At 38.3% G+C, this 15505-nt stretch overlaps 2 protein-coding genes across 4 annotated transcripts; both read left to right on the forward strand.

Moving 5' to 3' along the window:
- Positions 1-880: 880 nt before the first annotated feature.
- On the forward strand, positions 881-8648 carry LOC126390429 (TBC1 domain family member 24-like). Its single transcript, XM_050044734.1, has 11 exons — positions 881-1124; positions 1330-1493; positions 1593-1854; positions 2018-2134; positions 3334-3750; positions 3872-4111; positions 4698-4853; positions 5500-5563; positions 6889-6987; positions 7114-7447; positions 7534-8648. Exons 1-11 carry the CDS (start codon positions 919-921, stop codon positions 7707-7709), a joined length of 2235 nt encoding a protein of 744 aa, XP_049900691.1. The 5' UTR covers positions 881-918; the 3' UTR covers positions 7710-8648.
- Positions 8649-9918: 1270 nt separating this feature from the next.
- Positions 9919-15485, forward strand: LOC126390875 (zinc finger protein 501-like). Of its 3 annotated transcripts, none has more exons than XM_050045365.1 (3): positions 9919-10056; positions 11747-11807; positions 12184-15485. In XM_050045365.1, exons 2-3 carry the CDS (start codon positions 11759-11761, stop codon positions 13302-13304), a joined length of 1170 nt encoding a protein of 389 aa, XP_049901322.1. In that variant the 5' UTR covers positions 9919-10056; positions 11747-11758; the 3' UTR covers positions 13305-15485. The 3 variants fall into 3 exon arrangements, with proteins under 3 accessions (XP_049901322.1, XP_049901321.1, XP_049901320.1); XM_050045364.1 differs by having other exon boundaries at positions 11750-11807; XM_050045363.1 differs by having other exon boundaries at positions 9920-10124; positions 11750-11807.
- The last annotated feature ends 20 nt before the right edge of the window (positions 15486-15505 follow it).

Below are 15505 nucleotides of genomic sequence, written 5' to 3' on the forward strand. Positions count from 1 at the left end.
GCGCATGAAGCTGTTTCAGAGAAAGAAACATGACAACCCTCCTATATCTGATGACCTTATTTTGAGAAATTGGTGCAAATACATCAAAGGTACCTTGTTACAAATTACAAATATTTGCTTGTCAAATGTCAAAATAAGATACAAAATACTGATATAAGTTCATGTAACTGATTGAAATACAAGTAATTTTCTTCATTTGAAAATAGAAAAATACATTCTACACAAACTGATATAATCACATTTAAGGCATTTAGTAGCCTCAGTATGGGTTTGTCCTTAACTCTCTACGTTCTGGTAATTTCCCACATCATAGATTTGAAATGGCCTATCAGGTTATCTTGAAGGCGAAGAGAAAGAGATACAAGCTCTAAAGGTATTTTCTTTTTAAAGTGTGTTGTAACAAATCAAATCTTATTTTTTCTGATCAGCCAAATATAAATTCCGAAATACTAAAAAGTAATTCAATACGTATTTGAAATACATTTAATTGAAATACTGCCTATCTCTGAGTGCAATAATGAAAAATCTATTACAGAGAGTGAGTGGATTGGGTTTATGTAACATAAATAACAGTTGCCATTAGAAGGGTTATTTGAAGGACACGTGGTTAAATTATGCGTTCAAAAATGTGTCTGTTTGTCATGTGATCTGGAAATTTTTATTCTTTGTATTTTGGTTGTAATTATGGTGGCGTTGTAGGTGTTTGCCAGACTTCTGAGAAGGGAACACTTCATTGTGCTGGGGGAAAAAAAAAATCATTGGAACCTGACTCACCACAAACAAACCATACCACTATGCCTGGTCTCACATGACCTCAGCCCACAGGCCTTTATAAAGCCCTGATCCTCAGAACGTGCGGCTCGTAACAGGACACATTACACCTTCCGGCTTGTATTTTGTGGAAGAATAAGATTTGAGATGATCGATGTTTCAAGAACGCCGGAGTTCTCCAATTGTGGAAACATGAATTCAATCTCGATGGTCACATCGTCTGACCAAGACCTGGAATCTATGGCAGGAAGCAGGGGCAGGCAAAGGTCTCACTCCTATTACAGTGCGGAGGACCGTAAGAATTATGGTGAGCAGACACAGATAGAGGAAACCTCTCTACGACCTCGCTCCAGGTATGTTTTTATATTCAGCTTGCATTATGTTACTGACTAGACAACATACAGCAAGAAGCTTGTTTATTTCTAATTATGTGGATTTTTATTTTAATGTTGTGGCAAAATTGGATAACAGACAGACCGTGCCCAAAAATAAAAAAGTCTAAAAACAGGCACAATTATTACTGAATATATAATTAATACACAATCAACTGCTCCCCAGGTCCTTTTACAGTTATGAGACATCAGAGCTTTACACTAACTACGACGCGGGAAACTTTGCAAAGTCCTGTCCGCCGAGGCAGAGAGATGGGGCTGGTGTTCGAGTCCCCTTAAAGAAGTCCAAGTCTAAACCAAACAAGCAATCACCAACAAGAGAACTTAGTGGTACTGAAATAATGATTTTATAATGTATTCAGTTCACAAAATATCTTTATTTTTTTGTGGAAAATGAAAATTAAATGTATGTATGTCTACTTTGCTCAGGCAGTAAAGGCAGTCTCAAGTCAGTGGCGATGATAACTATCTCTGAGTCGGACAATTGGGAAATTTGCTCCAGCTCGGGGATGAAGTATGGCCAGTTTGTGGACTGGGAGAAGATTGACCCTGAAGCTGCAAAGAGATACCAGCAGATGTTGAAGAGTGATCATCAGCAGTTGAAAATTATGGGTCGAGAGGGATTCTGGGCCATGCCCCACACACTGAGGGCCAAAGCGTACTATCACATCATCCACAGCATCAATTCCAGGTTAGGACTCACATTTAAATTAAAAATATAAAATATACACATTCTGTCACGAAGGCAGTGTGTTTGTGGGAACTGATATGACCTTTGCAAAATCAGTGTGCACATTTTAATTTAAATCCACTGAGCTTAATGTTCTGAATGTGGGTTGATGTGTTATCTGCAGTAGGTGCGTCACTCCAGACCGAGATGTCTACAATGAACTCTCCAAGAAGCTCTTTGGAGAGCAGAAGATCAGCAGCCATCCAGTCCCAGAGTACATGGAGGCAGGAGAAATACCCCGGTACTTTTATGGGAAAATTGGTTCATGTTTCATCGACATATTGCAGTGTACACACAGACATACACACACACACACACACACACACACACACACACACAAAAGATAAACATATTCCAGGGAAATTATGCTAATAGATCTACTGTATGAACTTTAAAGATCCAGTATGTAGGATTTAGGGAAATATTCTTAACTACGTTTTTATTGGTTTATAGTCGCCTGAAAATAAGAATTGTTTTGTTTTCACTACCTCACAATGAGCCGTTTATATCTACATTAGGAGGTGGTCCTCTTACACGGAGTTCACCATGTTGTTTCTACAGTAGCCCAGAACAGACAAACCAAACACTGACTCTAGATAAGCCAAATTGCATTTTCGCATTTTTTGACACCGTAGTTCCCCTACACGCTTGTCACATGGTGGAGGTTTTAGTTCTACAACCTTACCACTAGATGCCACTAAACCCTACACCCTTGACCTTTAAACTAGCAAAAGAACAAACCTAAAAAGCATCAAGTGCCCTCATCATATTTAAGCATGTCAGATGATATCTATTTGTTTAATTTTTACTTTAGTGGCCATTTGTGGGTTTTTTTTTAACTTTTGGAAAATGGATTGCCTTCTACCCAGAAAGACAATGATGCAAGATGCAAATTTTGTCCAGAAGTGATAAAAGATAATTGAACATCATGAGATGAATGATCCCATGAAAAAAATAGCACAACTGTGCTTTCAAGGTCTGTTAGGATTCAGTGGCAACTAGTGGCAAGATTGCAACATTGCAACCAACTGAAAGCTCTCCCGTGTGCATGTGGGAAAGCTACAATGGCCAACACAAAAATGCTAAAACTTAAAATGTGAATGGCCCTATGCAGAGCCAGTGTTTGGTTTGTCTGTTCTGGGCTACTGTAGAAACAACATGGTGAACTCCATGGAAGAGGACCTGCTCCGTATGTTGATGTAAACGGCTCGTTCTAAGGTAACAAAAACACAATGATTCTTGTTTTTGAGTGATTCTAAACCAATAAATGCCTAGTTATAAATACTATGTTCAATATTATATTCTACCAATATATCCCCCTTATCCCACACACTGGACCTTTAAGTGCTTTATTGTAATGTATACGTGTATACCTTCACATAGAAGTCTCACCAAATGAGCTTTAAAAAGCATGTTATTGATTGTTCTTCTCTTATCCAGATACTGTCTCAACAAAGCAGGCCTGAACTCTGTGAAAAAGATCCTCCTTTGCCTCGGCCAATCTATCCCAGACATGAACTTCTGCCCCATCCTGCCCGAATTGGTCTCCCTCCTCCTCCACTTCAGCGAGGACGAAGCTGAGTGTTTCCACAGTGTGTCACGACTTATCTGCTACACTGACCCCAACAAACGTTACATCGACCAGACCTTCCTCACGTACCGCGCTTCTTGCATGACCTTCGGAGACCTCGCTAACAGGTGCTGCAGAGGCATCCGTAAGCTGATCGCCAGCTCTCACCAGAACCTCTTTGAATTTTACTCTGACTGGACCATGTGGATATTCGCTGACCTCCCGTTCACATACGCCATCAGAGTGCTGGATGTCTACTTATTGGAGGGCTACAAGGTCCTCTACAGGTTCGTCTTTGCTGCATCTTAACATGTCAACAAAATCCTGTAATCTGAATATTTGTCATGATATAACCCATGACTTCTGAAACAATGCAGTAAAAGTATTTCACAATTATTATTTGCGCAGGGTGGCATTGGCTTTGCTCAGCCTCTACAAAGTCTCTGTTTCATCTCGAGTGGCAGACGTGGAGGACTTCAGAACAGATATGAAAAGGTTCATTCAGAACATAGCTCGCCACATCACGGCTGAGAAGCTTCTGGAAAAGGCCTTCATGATTCCGATGGCCACACGGAGAGAGCTCAACCTCCTGTTCAATGCCAATAAGGACTCCCTCATGCAAAAGGGTGTCAGCACACATCAGAAGAGGTGGGTTAATGCCGAAATTGATATAAATTGGACAGTGAGAGGCAAATAAGAAATACAGAGATTGAAGATTGAGATTGAATAAGCTTCAAATACAGTTTAGAAAGAAACTAGTTGTTTTAATTTATAAAGTTAGTGAATGAGCTGCCTTAAAATTTTAAGTTCACTGAATTTGAGAAGACAAGTTCGGGTAATTTTGTAATGATTTAAACAAATAAACTTTTCTAGTCCAGTAAATTTGATCCCAAATTACCCTTACTTATTACCCTTACTTAAATAATTTAGTTTACATAACTAAACAAAATTACAATCAGGTTTATTTTACTAGAAAAGTTGATTTGTTTTGAATCATTACAAAATGATCTCAACATGTCTTCTCAAATTCAGACAACTTAAAAATTTAAGGCAGCTCAGACAATACATTTTTAAAGTTAAAACAACCAGTTTCTTTTGACAGTGTTATAATTCATTATGTTTTGTAAAGGATGTTTCATGAGATCTATGAGTAAAGTGCTGGGGAAAAAAACTGCTTACATTTAACTTTTTTCAATTTCATATTCTCACCATAGCTATTTTTATGTTCCTAAAGGCAGTCGGTTGAGACGGTGGACTTTAACAACTTCACCTCCAGTGTTGTGACAGGGACTGAGATGAGAGTCGTCTGGGCCTGGATACCTGAGCGATTTGCCCTTTTCAGCCCCATTAGGCTTTTTAGTACAGCTGAACAAGGAAGAGGCCTGGCTTCGTGAGTTACCTTTGTTTAATACTTTAACATCACTGAGAAACCATCTGTGAGACAAAGAACTAATGAGTTGGTGTTCCACAGACATGAATTATGACTAGGAGTGTTTCTTTCATATATCAAAAGCCTTTATATCTTTCAGTTCTGTCTCTTTATACCTGAGTTGTTAAATGAGGTCAGGTCGTCATGGATCAATAACTGCTGAATACCGTGTGCCAGCAGTGAAAAACAGATTCTCAGGTCCCGTTACATAACAGAGAGAGGCAGCGTGTTTTCACTGTCAACATGTTTGCTATGACAGTGAAAGTCAAGTGCAAGTCCTAACTTTTGTAACTAACTAACTATTGTATAACTCATGGTTCAAAAAAGCAGTGCTTCACAGGAAAAGTGGCCACTTGTAAAACATAAAGTAGGATGCTGTGGAAAGTTATGTTAATTGTTAAAGTTGTGATCTTGTCCATTTGACCAGCTCCTCTTAATATGATTCAAAATGCTGTCTTTAATTGATATACTATGCAGACAGGCTTTGTAGTGTAGTCATTTACAGGCCAGGTTCAGTCATCAGTTACACTGCTTGGTTGCATATATAGCAATGTATTGGATATTAAAAACAACTCATGCTCTTGTTTTTTTTCTTTCTCCCATATAGATTCTATTCACACGTGGAGGGACACGAACCAGCAGTCTTGATTATCAAAACTGTGGATGAAGAGGTAACATTAGATAACATAGATTATATTTGGATACACAGGATAATTTTGCTGCATGTGCTTTTCTAATTTATTTACCTATAGAAATAAAATGAGTAGAAAGGACATTTTGCTGTGGCCATTAGACACGTGCAAAAGAAAATGGTGATTGTCGTTAGTTGTTATGATGATAACACACATCAGTGAGGCCGTGAACACCATTTTGTGGCCTATTCTTACCCTTATTTTTCTTAGTAAACAGAAAAAATATGATCAGTCAAGTTCATCAATCAAGTTTCTCTCTTCACCAAACTAAGACTAGCGTTAGCTTAATTGCCTTGTTAACTCAGCATAAAACACACAAACCATCTTAGTTAAACTTGTTAGTCTAGTAGTTGGTGCACTGTTTCAACAATCACCAGCTTCACCAGCAAGTTTGAGAGATTTTTTATTTATTTATTTATTTTTTTACTGTATGTCCCTTTTTAACAAGCTAGAAAAGTGTCAAAACCATACAGTACTTGGTTACAACGTAATATTTTAACACAAAAAAAAGCAGCTTTTCTTTCACAAATGTGGGAATGAAACTGAGTTAAAATGTACAAAAAAGTGAAATTTATCTTGTCTGGCCGGGCAGCTCTTTGGGTGCTCAGCACCCCTAAACCTCTGGTCCTAGAATCACCCCTGGTAAAAAATAAAAAAAAAANTGTCCCTTTTTAACAAGCTAGAAAAGTGTCAAAACCATACAGTACTTGGTTGCAACGTAATATTTTAACACAAAAAAAAGCAGCTTTTCTTTCACAAATGTGGGAATGAAACTGAGTTAAAATGTACAAAAAAGTGAAATTTATCTTGTCTGGCCGGGCAGCTCTTTGTGTGCTCAGCACCCCTAAACCTCTGGTCCTAGAATCACCCCTGGTAAAAAATAAAAAAAAAATAAAAAAATACATCATGTTTCAATAAACATAAAATTAATGGCAATAAAAGAAACAGAAAAATAGCAGTTTTGGTGATATTTTAAAAGCAGGGAATTGCTTGTTTCAAAATGTAATGGTACTACCCCACTGCTCGTTTGGTCGTTGCTGATAAACCTCAGTTCAAGACTTGCTGCAAGTTGGTTAGTTAGCCTGCTACAATGGTTGCACTGGCAATCATACACATAAAAATGGCCACCGCCTAACCATCCTGCTACGCTGATTGGGATTGGAAATTCCATTCTACAATCATTTTATTTCTATTTATTCAACCTTCAATTTGAACCTGTCGTACTGTAATACCAATAATGACTACAGTTTGTTTGTGGAATACACTTTGTGTGGTATTGAATATTTGTGTTTCTCATTTCTCAGGTCTTTGGTGCCTTCCTGTCCACAGATGTAATAGAAAGAAGAAAGTATGACTCTGAGGGACTTACATTCTTTGGAACTGGGGAATGTTTTGTTTTTACGGTAAGACACTTTACCACTTCTTTCCACTTGAATTCGTCATATGTGTTTGCTGTAACATGTATCGAGTCAGTAGATTTTGATCTTTATTATCTTAAGTCAAACGAGAAAATTTTCACACTCTTTCAGCTTCGTCCCAGCATGGAGCGCTACCAGCAGGCTATGGTCAACATAATGACCAAGAGAGCCTCCCCTCGGCAGGTGCAAGACAGCAATGGCGTCTCATCTCCAGTATCCAATGGTGGCATCTCCCCAATCACAACCACCACCACCACCACCACCACCACCACCACTGACACCAAAACTCTGACTTGTCCTGCTGGAACCCCTCAAGACCCCAGCTACCTGACGATCCCCTTCACTGCCCCGTCAGCAGAACCCATGACTGCCAAACAGCCGAAAAGACCCAAGGAACATGAAGCATCCATGTTCATAGCAGGCAGTGACAATCAGCTCATAATCGGTATGCCAGTTAGGTGTTTAGAAAAATGTCTCAAAGTCAAGAGTTAACAGTGTGTATGCAGTGCTAATGTATGTGTCCTCTCTTAGGTGGCGATGGAGGCCAAGCACTCTGCCTACAGGAAGACCTAGAAAGGGGATACTCAGAGCCTTGTGACACATTCAAGAGCATCCCACTCTGCAAGGGACATTTCAAGATCCAGGCCCTCGAAGTGTGGGGCATCCAGAACTCTATTTCCCTTTCTCACAGTTTTCCCTCTCAGTAAAATAACGGGAGAGCAGCCTTGTAACTTTGCATCTTTCGGTAAACACTGGACCAGTTTGTCATGATGCTGTGTCATTAGACTTGATATTTATGTAAATTATTATGTAATTTATTTTGTGAAATGCACATATATGCACATACTGTGAAGCAACTGAGTGATATTATACTTGACTTGTTATCTACATGTCAAGTCAAGTTTATTTGTGTAGCCTGATATCACATGCTTTGTCTTACTGGACTTTACAAGCCCACATAAAGAATGGTTCCTATTTTAGTGAAGCTGTCTAAAAACACAAGGGAAATCTCAACAGGTTGATACACACCAGCTACAAGAGCAAGCATGTAGTGCAACACAATATGCAGTAATAAATCCATGATTCATCATCATTAATATACAAGTAAATAACTGAATAATTCTGGTTTTACCTCCCATAAAGTCTAACTATTTTGCTGTGTAGACAATCTGTTGGGAAATTGTACCTTCAAGATGTATACCTGCTTCTATGTATTTTTTCTTATTATTTTGCAGTTTATTTGCATTTGATACACACACTGCATGCACTTTTTAATGTTATGATCAGTTGATCTTTTTTTCTCACTGTCTAATAACTTAATCAGATATATGACCTGTTGTGAACATTAGAATTTTTACTGTGTATGTAACGGCAAAAGCAAATGAGCTTCATACTGAAAACATATTTTTACTTTCTGTACACTGTTTCGCTTTTCTTACTTCCTGAGTTTAAAGCTTGACTTTGTTAACAGGTGTATTACTAATAAAGTGTGTAGGCCTATGCTTGTGTGTGGGCATGTTTGCTTGTTTGCCATGAAAATGACCTGATTATTATCTTGTATTTTGTACAGTAGGTGCCATTGCACATACTAGAAAACTAACCCAACATTGTAAACACAGTTGGGAAGGTTACTCTAGATTACAGATTACAAGTTACTCTGATAAATGTAATAAGTATTGTAACTATTTTAATGACTTCATCAAAGTAAAGTAACTCATTACATTTGATTATATTGTGACTACTTTTCTAAAAAATGTTTTAAACTGAGCAATGAAGCTGAAAAATGTCCGCAAAAAGGCCATGCCATCCATTCAGATGAAATACCTTTGTAATCACTACCATTTTGATTAGTAGCTGTAATTTGCTAACATATTTTTACAACGTATTTTTATAATTACATTTATTTTGTAATTTAATTAGATTTAATAAGTTACATATAACGAGTTATTCCCCAACACTGATTTTACACTAGAGGTCCTGGTCTACCAAAATAAATGACCGACCCAGTTTGGGTCCCATGCAGGTTTATCCTCCTGAGACCCTGTGTCCTCAAGTAAGGACATCACATTTTGGGTTTAATTGACCTTATACTTCATTCTGCTTAACTTGGACCTGTTGTCCTCCTTTGTGGACACCTTTTTGTGCCATCTCGTGGTAGTAAGAGCACAATGCACTAATCCAGGTAAAAGTAAGATGGCAGCCATCTCTACCAACTCAGTCTTTCTTCTGCTGACAAGGTCCAAAACCTGATCACTTTTTATGGTTGAAACGTATTTATTTATGATTGAAAGTGTTTGTAGTTTGATATGACAAATATATTTGACCAATTTTAGCAATAGGAACAATCTAAGACACTTCTAATTAGGAAATACTCAATTGAAGACATTGGGACTTTGTTTTCATCTTGTTTGAGGACACTGGGACTTTATTGATGTCTCATTTGAGGATATTGGGACCTAATTATTATTAGAAAAATATTTTTTTTACACTTCTACTGATCCGAAATAGCTAGGAGAAATTAAACATTTATACCAAACAAAAGTTTCAGGAGGATCTATTACCTTTGCTGCGTTCACATGCTGTTGGAACTATTGTACTGTATGTGGTAAATGGGACAACCCTTGTTTTTTGATTTGTTTGATTGTTTGCTGTTGCTTGTTTTGTTTCTTTCTTTCATGTGATAACAGACAATAGTGCCTAATAGTAATAGTGGAACAACGAAAATATCAGTTGGTCTGGATTCAGTTGTAAATCAGTGTAGGATTTGGATGCATCTATTGTAACTCCACACATTTTTTCTTTCAAATAAAAAATACGCTGTATACAATGTGTGCTGTCGTTCTAATACATCGGCACAGAGAAGCTAGCCTACGTTAGGCATTACCAGTGATATAAAATAATAGGCTAATCCGTCAATCCCGAATTTACGTGGGGCATTTGAAGGTATCATACAAGGGGATGGGCTGGACATTTTTGGCTTCAACTCCACAATGCTAACGTAACAGCTTGTTTAGCAAGCTGCAGCCTGCAGCACTATCTACCCTTAAATGTGAAGTAGGTTGAATTTAAAACGTTGCGGACACAATATGTAACAGCCTACGGTTTTATGGAGTATTAAAGAGGTGGGACTCAATCTTATATGCGGTGCTGAATGTTAAGTTATACGCCTTTGTTATGCTAGCTAACGCGACAGCAACGTTAGCTTTAGCAAAGTGAGCTAACGTTACCTAGTTCTGTTAGTGTGCATGTGTGGCCCAGATAACTGTCATCCACCCTCATTATTAAAGCCTCTCAGGCAATAAATTAGCTCGCGTTGAACATACGACGGTCGAGGTTTCTATGTCATGACACTGGGTCATGCTAAACTCAGTACAAAAACATTCCAGCGTAGTTGCCCTGCCTATTTAAAATTACAGTTGTTGCATACACGAAGAACATAACGGGATTTTATCCCGTATCAGCACTGGCTAACTTTATATTCTGTAAAGCTAGCTCAAGTATCGTCTCTTATATTTATCATCGTATTGCACTATTTGGTCTCTCGTTTCCTTCAGCCTCTACTGAAATAACTAACACGTCGCAGAGGTATAGCTTGATTCCTCAGAAGTCAGCATTATAAATAGTCGAGCTAAATAGCTGTTTGGTGAAGCATATAAAAAGCATCTATCTCAGAAGGCACTGTTGTTAGAAAGATGCTCAACAATGGGCCTTTGTCATCACCCTGCTTCAGAGATGCTCGGTATATGGAAGGCCACCCAGTAATCAGATGAATACATCTTCATCTGTTCATACCTGGTTGAATTATCTGTCAACAAAAAATATGTGGAACAGAAATCTTCCAGCCAGGACTGGCTGAGAGAAAAGCTGGATTGTTCTGCTTCATATGCTCCACTGTGGTGTCCTCATTATCCAACACACACCACATTTCTGGTTGTCAGCCTGCAGTAAGAATATGGTCTAATAATAAAGCTACATGTGCATAATGAAACTCACTACTTGACCCAAATTTCTGATCCTATCCACGCAATCCAAGCTGTAGTGTAACAACCAGACCTTATCGAAATACTCTTAAACATCTTACTTCTCTTGCTTTCATCATATTGTCATGTGTTTTACACATCATTACACCATAATTTTTCTTGGCTACTAAACTGATCAAAAAGGATTTTACTTTGATGAATTATATGTAATCCACTGTGCAAATTTCAATTTGTAATTTTTGTTGCCTTTCAATTTGTTTTACATCAGAGCCGGACTGATAAATCAATCAGGTTGATATATTGGCTGATACTAGCTTACTGCAAATATATTATATCGTTGTATATGTTAATAAGTCACAAGACATTGCAGAACAGAAATGCAAAAATAGGTTTTTGGTCATTAAGAAAGTATCACTCTACAGTAGTTTGTCCACCAGAGAGCACTGACAGGTAGATTTTCTTTAATAGTAAAATGTCTTGCTCAGTAAGTATCTTGGTCAAAATAAAAAAAAAATCTAAGAGATCAGTGCCACAATAGTTTTCTTATTTTACTTGTTTATGGTGGGGAAAGAATGGCTCTTTGCCACTATATCACCAGCAGATTTTTAAAAAAAAAACCTCAAATCAGTCTCATCCTCAAGAATCCAGGGTCAGTCAGGCTATACTGTACAGATCTGGAAAGACCAACACTGAATCACTGTTCTCCATTACTGATGTAATTTTCCATTTCCTCTTTTTGTGTCTGTTTATTTGTTGTATGTAAGTAGGCTGCAGTCATGGGCCCAGACACTGCATCTGTCCCAAAAACAGAATCCTCAGAGGAAAGTAAGTATTGATGCTTTTTTGTATTTTCATATTTTTTTTGGTCAACATTCAATAACAAATTAGTCATCTCATGCTTGACTGATGCTCAGCACTAGATTGAAAGATGAAGAAAGTGTTATATTGCAGCAGATTTAATGTCCATTAAGTAAAGTAAAACAATTTTGCAACCCAAAACATGGATTACAGGTTTGTCTCACTGGACTCACTAGTTGAATTCTTCGCTTCTAAAACCCATCACAGAAATCCCCAGATCTCAGTTTATTTGAATCATTACGTTATATTAGTCACTGTTAAATGGTAATCATTGTATCCCATTGAGATTTTTTTGTTTAGTGAAGTATTCAAAGGACATTCTTTGATGTTATCATTCCCTCAGGTCCAGCCGAAGTTGTCGTGAAGGTAATCTCAGAATCAGATTCCAACGATGCTTCAACCTCCACTGAGCCTGAGAACTCCAAACAACCGGAGAGCAGCATTTCAGACAAGTGCTACTCCTGCTCCGTTTGTGGCAAGGCATTTGACAGACCGTCAAAGCTAGAGAGGCATAAACCTGTCCACACGAGGAAGCCTAAGATTGTTCATCAGTGTCAGCATTGTGATAAGAGCTTCACACAACAGGAGAAGCTGATCCGACATCAGAATTGCCACAACAGGACTAACAAGCACCCATGTCCTGACTGTGGGAAAGTGTTTAACAGGCCTTCAAAGTTAGAGAGACACAAGCGCACCCACTCAAAGAAACCAAAGGTTCCTCATCAGTGTTCGTACTGCATGAAGACGTTCAGTAAACTTAATAAACTTGTCCGTCACAAGCGAATGCACACTGGGGAGAAACCTTTCACCTGCTCGGTCTGCGGAAAAGGATTCTCTGAGGCAGGTCACTGCAAAGCACATGAAAAGACGCACGAGGAGCAGCCAGAAAAACCTCACTGCTGCGCCGACTGCGGGATGTGCTTCTTCAAGGCCTCGGAGCTACGTCGGCATTTCCGCTCCCACACGGGAGAGAAACCTTTCAGATGCACCCTGTGTGAGAGCTGCTTCTCCCGCTCAGAAGGACTGAAAAGACACATGAGGAGCCACACAGGGGAAAGACCGTACAAATGCATCATCTGCGCAAAAGGATTTTATTCTCGTCAGGATTTGAATATTCACGGATTGACCCACTCAGGAGAGAAACCACATCTTTGCCCTGTGTGTGGTAAAGGCTTCTCACAGCTGGGTAACATGAAAGAACATGAGCAAAATGTTCATATTAAGTCAGAGAAATATATTTGCAATGAGTGCGGGGCAACCTTCACACGGTACAAATCACTGACAAAACATCAGCGGACACACACGGGGGAAAGACCCTATCTGTGTCTCACCTGTGGTCGCAGGTTTTCGTGGAGCCATTCTCTAAGCAGACACAGGAGGACACACACACACAGACAGATGTCTATGGAGACATCCAAGGACATAGTGAGTTTTGAAGGACCCTCTGAGAAACCTAGCAGTTGAAAATAGACGTGAAATGCTAATAGAAGGACATTCCATCAAGATATCTTCCTGGAGCCACAGTCAAGCTAGAATTTACTAATTTGTAGTCATTTGTAGTGTATTGAGAACTAATTTTAATGCTTTGTGATGATTCACCTTGCTGTTTGCTTTTTTAATTTGTCCACAAAATATCTCTTAGGCATTCTTAGTACAGGGCTTCAGATTAGCTGTTTATTATCCCAATATTTTTTATTGATCCAAGCTTATCAAACTGTCTTGGTGGTTACAATTTATATTTTGTTGATTGGGTAAAGACAGACCATGTGACTTTTTAAGTACACTGCTGTATGTAGTGAAGCTCTGTTCCTTTATGACAGACTTGGACATGCCTTTAGAAAGTGCATAAGAATATCTCATATCTTGGAACAAATCCTGTTTGTTATTAACCAAACTATCAGTCACAACCAAAGTAGAGTTGCCCTGCCAGAGCGCCTGAAACTCTTATATGACATGCAGCCAAACTGATACTGAATAAAGGATATTAACCAAGTCTCTGCAACTGTATGATAAAATGGTAACTGTATGTGACTAAATCGGTCCTATATTGAGAGAGACTTCTGCAGCTGGTAGCAGCAAAACAGGTAACATTGTAACCACACGAGGCACGTGCACCAATTTAAATCCATGTAAAATGCTTGTCTCTACCACTGACACTCCCAGACAATTATTATAAGTGTCTGACAACTTAAGGAAAGGATTCCTACAGAGAAAGACCCTTTTGTTAAAGAGTAAAACCATTTTTGTTTAACCAGAAACAACCCATCATCAATTCCACCAGGCTCCATTTAATTTTACAGTAATTTTAGCTTGTACACAGCCAGCATATGTCATACATCTAACTGGGTGAATTAAGGGTTTATTTCGACCAAACCAGAGTTGGTGATTGTTAGAACAGTTGAAAGACAAAACAAGATGGGTTTTGTGAGCTTTATTTTGTTTCTGTTGACTTTGAATAAAGTGTGTTTCATTGTAATAAAATGACTGTTTATTTAAATGGAGTCTGGTGGATTTGGCCATAGTGGTTTTGGGGCTGTTTTTGGTAAAATAAAAAGGATCTTAAAGTCTGTCTTTGTATGAATACTTAACATAAATTGTCAGACACTTAAAATAACAATCTGAGCCCGTCAGTGGCAAAAAATAAGCACTTCTAATGGACATAAATTGAAGGTGCCAAATACCCCGAGTGGTCCTATTGTAGCCTGTTTTGCCGCTGCCGTCTGCAGTTGTCTCACTCAATACTGGACCAATTTCAAAAACTGTTCCCATTAGTTACTTTGACACAAAAATATGGGAAAACAGGGTCCCGTTTGAAAATACCGAACCCTACCCTTTAACGGAGGTATCAGACTGAAGTCTTGACTGATCTCAGTAAATACATGCTTTCCAGTCGCAATTAACTTAATCTGATGTAATTTGCTACCTCACAGAAGGCACACAAACATTAGGGAGCACAAGATTTGTGCATTGTTCAGTCCATACCAGCTGCCGAGTGATTTCCTTTTTTTTTAATTCTGTTAGCTAGTTGCCCATTATGAGCGGTTAAATGCCAAAAACAGACAATTTTTGTACTCTTTTATGAAACTATTAAAATTTATCTCATTTTTATGAATAAACCTTAACAGAATGGTTAATGCTATGCTGGATCAGAGCAGAAAAGTGCTGTTACACTACTCTCTGTGCAGGTATCTTACCTCTAACTGATGGGAAACAGCTGCTGCAAGGTCACTGATGGCAGTGCAAGAGCTTTAAATCTCACATGTTGAGTGGTTTAACCAGTAGAGCAGCAGCATTTTACCTCTGGTGTGAGCTGCGTACAATTAAAATGAATATAAAAATTTGTCCTTCACTGATTTTTTTAAATTTCATTTTCATTTTATACTATTATGTATCACATATACATTGTGTGATGATGTAATCCATTGATTTTCCTTGTGATACTATGGTATGGTTGCTTAATAAACGGATACATTACATTGTGCTGTAGTTCACTGCATAGTAACAGTGGAATAGCCTCCATACAATTCAAAATACATATTCAAATAATGTGCTCAAATGTATTTTTAGTTGTGCTGATAAACATGTGAACTGAACCTTGAAGTCTCTCTGAAAAGCTGTTTTATTAAAACTACAGTCACCAATAAACTGTACCAAACAGTTCTGCC

Source organism: Epinephelus moara, chromosome 5 (assembly GCF_006386435.1).
Source record: "Epinephelus moara isolate mb chromosome 5, YSFRI_EMoa_1.0, whole genome shotgun sequence".
Lineage (NCBI taxonomy): Eukaryota > Metazoa > Chordata > Actinopteri > Perciformes > Serranidae > Epinephelus > Epinephelus moara.